Genomic DNA, 3,800 nt, shown 5'->3' with positions numbered 1-3,800 from the left:
ATCAATATTACAACGTAACATCAAAGCCCTTGTCTTTGGAGGGATAACCCAAGCACCATCAACAATGATATCACTAACCTTGGCCTTAAAATAATTAGGGCCTTTGGTAGTGATGCCAAGCCTCTTCGCAGTTGAAAAATCAGCACACCAATTATCAAAGAACAAGGAAGTATTAGCCCCATTACCTATCATTGAGAGCGTATGTTTTTGCACAAAATTATGTACCAATCTGATTCCTGGAAAAACCGAAGAACCCAATTTATAATCAATCAAATTGCCATTTAGTTTGAAGTACTTTGCCTTCAAAAATATAGCCCAAGTCTTGTTTGAGTCACGAATTGAAACCCACAACTTCATAAGCATAGCTCTATTAACATCAACTAGCTTCTTAAGACCAATACCACCTTCCCGCTTGGAGCGGCACAAATCATCATATAAAACCGCTTACGTTTCTCCGCATCACCTGACCACAAAAAATTTCTAATGGCCCTTTCAACTGTCTTGATAGCCGTGCAAGGCCATTTGTACACAACCATTGAATGAAGCAAATAGCTAGAAATAACCGATTTAATCAGAACTAGTCGAGCCTGAAAAGATAAAATCTTACCCTTTCAACCTGCTAGTTTATCTAGAATCTTCTCCATTACTTGACGAACATGAATATGACGCACAATACCAGGTTTTAATTGGATTCCCAAATACTTATCTGGAAAAAGCGCCCTTTCCATGCCCATAAAGTTAGCTATGGAAATAGCACGAGATTGCGTATCACCACCATGATAAAACTTGCTTTTGGCATAGCTAACGTATTGACCAGAAGCTCGTTGATACACCCCAAGCATCTCCTTCAAATTCTGCAAGCTATGTAGGTTACCTTTGCAAAAAAATAAGAATATCGTCCGCAAAGAGTAAATGTGTTGGCGCCACTCCCTTTTTACTCACCATATGATGCATACTTCGTGGAACAAAACAACTTAAAGATATTGCGGCTTAAAACATCTTCAATAAGAACAAAAAATCAAAGGTGAAAGTGGATCACCTTGGCGCAAACCTCTAGTTATACTAAAAAAACCTTCAGGGGAACCATTAATCATGATGGAAATCCGAGCAGAGTTAAGAATACTAAGCAGCCACTTATACCATGCCTCAGAAAAACCATATTGTCGAAAAACTTCAGTTACGAACTCCCAACTAACCGTATCAAATGCTTAGGCGATATCCAATTTGAGGCCAACATTACCATGCTTCCTTTCTGCGCTAATCTAATTGATCATCTCCGACGCCAAAGCAATATTCTCATGTATATTTCTTCCCTTCATAAACGCCACTTGTTCTTCAGAAATCAATTTATTAAGCACCGTACCAAGTCTGGTAGCCATGATCTTCGTAATGATCTTGAAGAATAAGTTGCTTAAGCCAATTGGCCTATAATCTTTGATAGCATCAGATTTTTTATTCTTTGGGATTAGAACAATAAAACTTGAGTTAATGCCATTAGGGATTTTCCGCATCGCCCAACAATTTGTAATAACATTAAAGAGATCTTTTGAAATAATGTTCCAACATTGCCTATACAAAGAACCTGTAAAGCCATTAGGACCAGGTGCAGAATCAGCGCCTAAATGGAAAACAACTCCCTTAACCTCCTCCATAGATGGTATAACATCCATAAAAGCACATTCAACAGCTGAAATGCGCTCATGATCATACTCAAACAGCCTCGGATCAATATGCACGTCTCCACCATTGAATTTAGCACGGTAATAATCAACAATGTAATCCTTTGTTTCATCCTGCAAAATCAAAGTAGAGTTAGAAGAAATCTTCAGTTTAGAAATAGTGTTTTGACTCCTCCTCATGCGGATGCTGTTATGGAAAAATCGAGTATTTTGATCACCATCTTCCAACCAAGAAGTTCTCGATTTTTGTTTTAGCATGACCGCCAATTCAGTGCGCACCTCATCAACAGCATTTCTAGCATCCGCAACCTTCAAAAACTGTACCTCACTACTAACTTGTTGATCCAGAATATCACTCTCGGTTTCAAGAATCAATTCAGCTTGCCTCAAACGAAACTGAACATCTCCAAAAACAGTTCTGTTCCAAATCTTAAGCGCATCCTTAAGTCTTCTTAACTTCGAAGTAAAAACAAAAGGAGGAGCACCATCCAGCCTTATACTCCAATTCTCCTCAACAAAATTCATAAAAGATGGATGAGATAGCCACATTTTTTGGATTCTGAAAGGAGATCTATTCGGCCTAGGACTGTCAAAAGCAAAGCCAATCAAAGGGGAATGATCCGAGCATATTCTTGGCAAAGCTTTGCATCTCCAGTTTGCATATTTATCATACCAAGCATCGTTTATAACTGCCCTATCATGCTTAGAAACGATTCTATGTATTCCACTCCAACAATTAGTCCGAGTATATTTCTTCCCAATAGTATCCGCTTCCACCAAACCATTATCAGAGATCCAACTACGAAACTCATTCATATAAATTTCTTTAATCGGCCTTCCACCCTGCTTCTCATCCAAACGCAAAACGCAATTGAAATCCCCCAACACCAACCACGGAATAGATATAAAACCCAACCCTAATTGACGCCAAAGTCTTCACCTTGCAACCGCATCGGTAAAAGCATGGACATCCGTGACAAAATTACCAGAAAAATTCAAAGTAATTGCTTGTTTTCAAGAGGACAATACATCCTGCCTAGCAAGGAATTCCTCCACAAGACCCAAATGTTACCTTTTTCTCCATCAACCTCATTAGTAATAACATCTTCACAAAAATCAAATAAGTTCAAATTCCTAATAAAACGTGTATTGCATCTAACCTGCGGTTCCGCAATACATATTATGTAAGGTTTGTGCAATTGATTAAGCTCCACCAACTTGGCCCGTGCACCATCCTTAGCCAAGCCTTGAGCATTCCAATAAAAGACCCGCATTAAGAAACTGACGAATTAGAAGGGCTTGCCGAACCCTTTTCAGCATTTTTGTGTGTTCTACTTCTACCTCTTCTTCCAATGATAGCCAAGCCTTGAGACTCCTCATCATCAGCAGCATTAGACTTCTTTTTTGGCGCAATTTTAACACCTTTTTCACCTTTCTTAACCAACGCATCTAGCTTCGTTTTTGCATCTTTGTCCTTCTTCAATCTATTCGCATCATCCATTGAAGCCTGCAACTCCAATTTTTGAGCATCATCCTCCGCAACAATTGTAATATTAATGGATTGTCTTGGATCCTGAGATAACTCTGAATCCTCAACGTCCTCCTCTTTCTCAACTTCAACATCCTCAATCGCTTCGTTCCCAGTGTCAAATCTATTAAAAAGTGGTAAGTTCTCTAAAGACTTGGTTGGTGTAGATCTTCTCGATGTTATAGTAGCCGAACTAAAACTAGCATCATCTGCATCATCAATAGGCTTTATTGTATCATCAGTTGTCGAACCCATAACATTATCGCTTGCTACAGGCTCAGTACTCTCAGTGATAACAAGAACTGGCGGCAGCTCAGCTTGTTTTTTCTTCTCAATAGCTTTCTTTCGTAAATTTTGATGTTTAGTTCTAGCCATGTCTTGCTAAAGCCTTGCAACTTCAGCATCAACCAGAAGTTTTTTTGATCTTTCTTTTGTAGCTTCATAATTTTTGAAAGCCTCAATCTCCTCTAAATTAGCGGTATCAACATGAGTACTCTCCGCCTCATCTTCGTTATCATTGTGCAAACCGGGCAAATCAGATGACGCACAATCATTTCCGGTCTGCGCTGCACCATCATTGCCTATCTGGACAA

At 39.1% G+C, this 3,800-nt stretch overlaps 1 protein-coding gene across 1 annotated transcript; it reads right to left on the bottom strand.

The window, feature by feature from the left end:
* Positions 1–1,262: 1,262 nt before the first annotated feature.
* Positions 1,263–2,495, bottom strand: LOC113316513. Its single transcript, XM_026564676.1, has one exon. The coding sequence runs from the start codon at positions 2,493–2,495 to the stop codon at positions 1,263–1,265; it is 1,233 nt and encodes a 410-aa protein (XP_026420461.1).
* Between the last annotated feature and the right edge of the window lie 1,305 nt (positions 2,496–3,800).

The sequence above is a fragment of the Papaver somniferum genome, chromosome 10, assembly GCF_003573695.1.
Source record: "Papaver somniferum cultivar HN1 chromosome 10, ASM357369v1, whole genome shotgun sequence".
NCBI classification, from domain to species: domain Eukaryota; kingdom Viridiplantae; phylum Streptophyta; class Magnoliopsida; order Ranunculales; family Papaveraceae; genus Papaver; species Papaver somniferum.
The sequence above is the reverse complement of the archived record's forward strand: the minus strand, read 5'-3'. Positions and strand labels throughout refer to the sequence as shown.

What these genes read in the sequence shown, in the direction of transcription:
- LOC113316513 (XM_026564676.1), bottom strand. Translation starts at nt 2,495, where the DNA reads ATGAATGAGTTTCGTAGTTGGATCTCTGATAATGGTTTGGTGGAAGCG.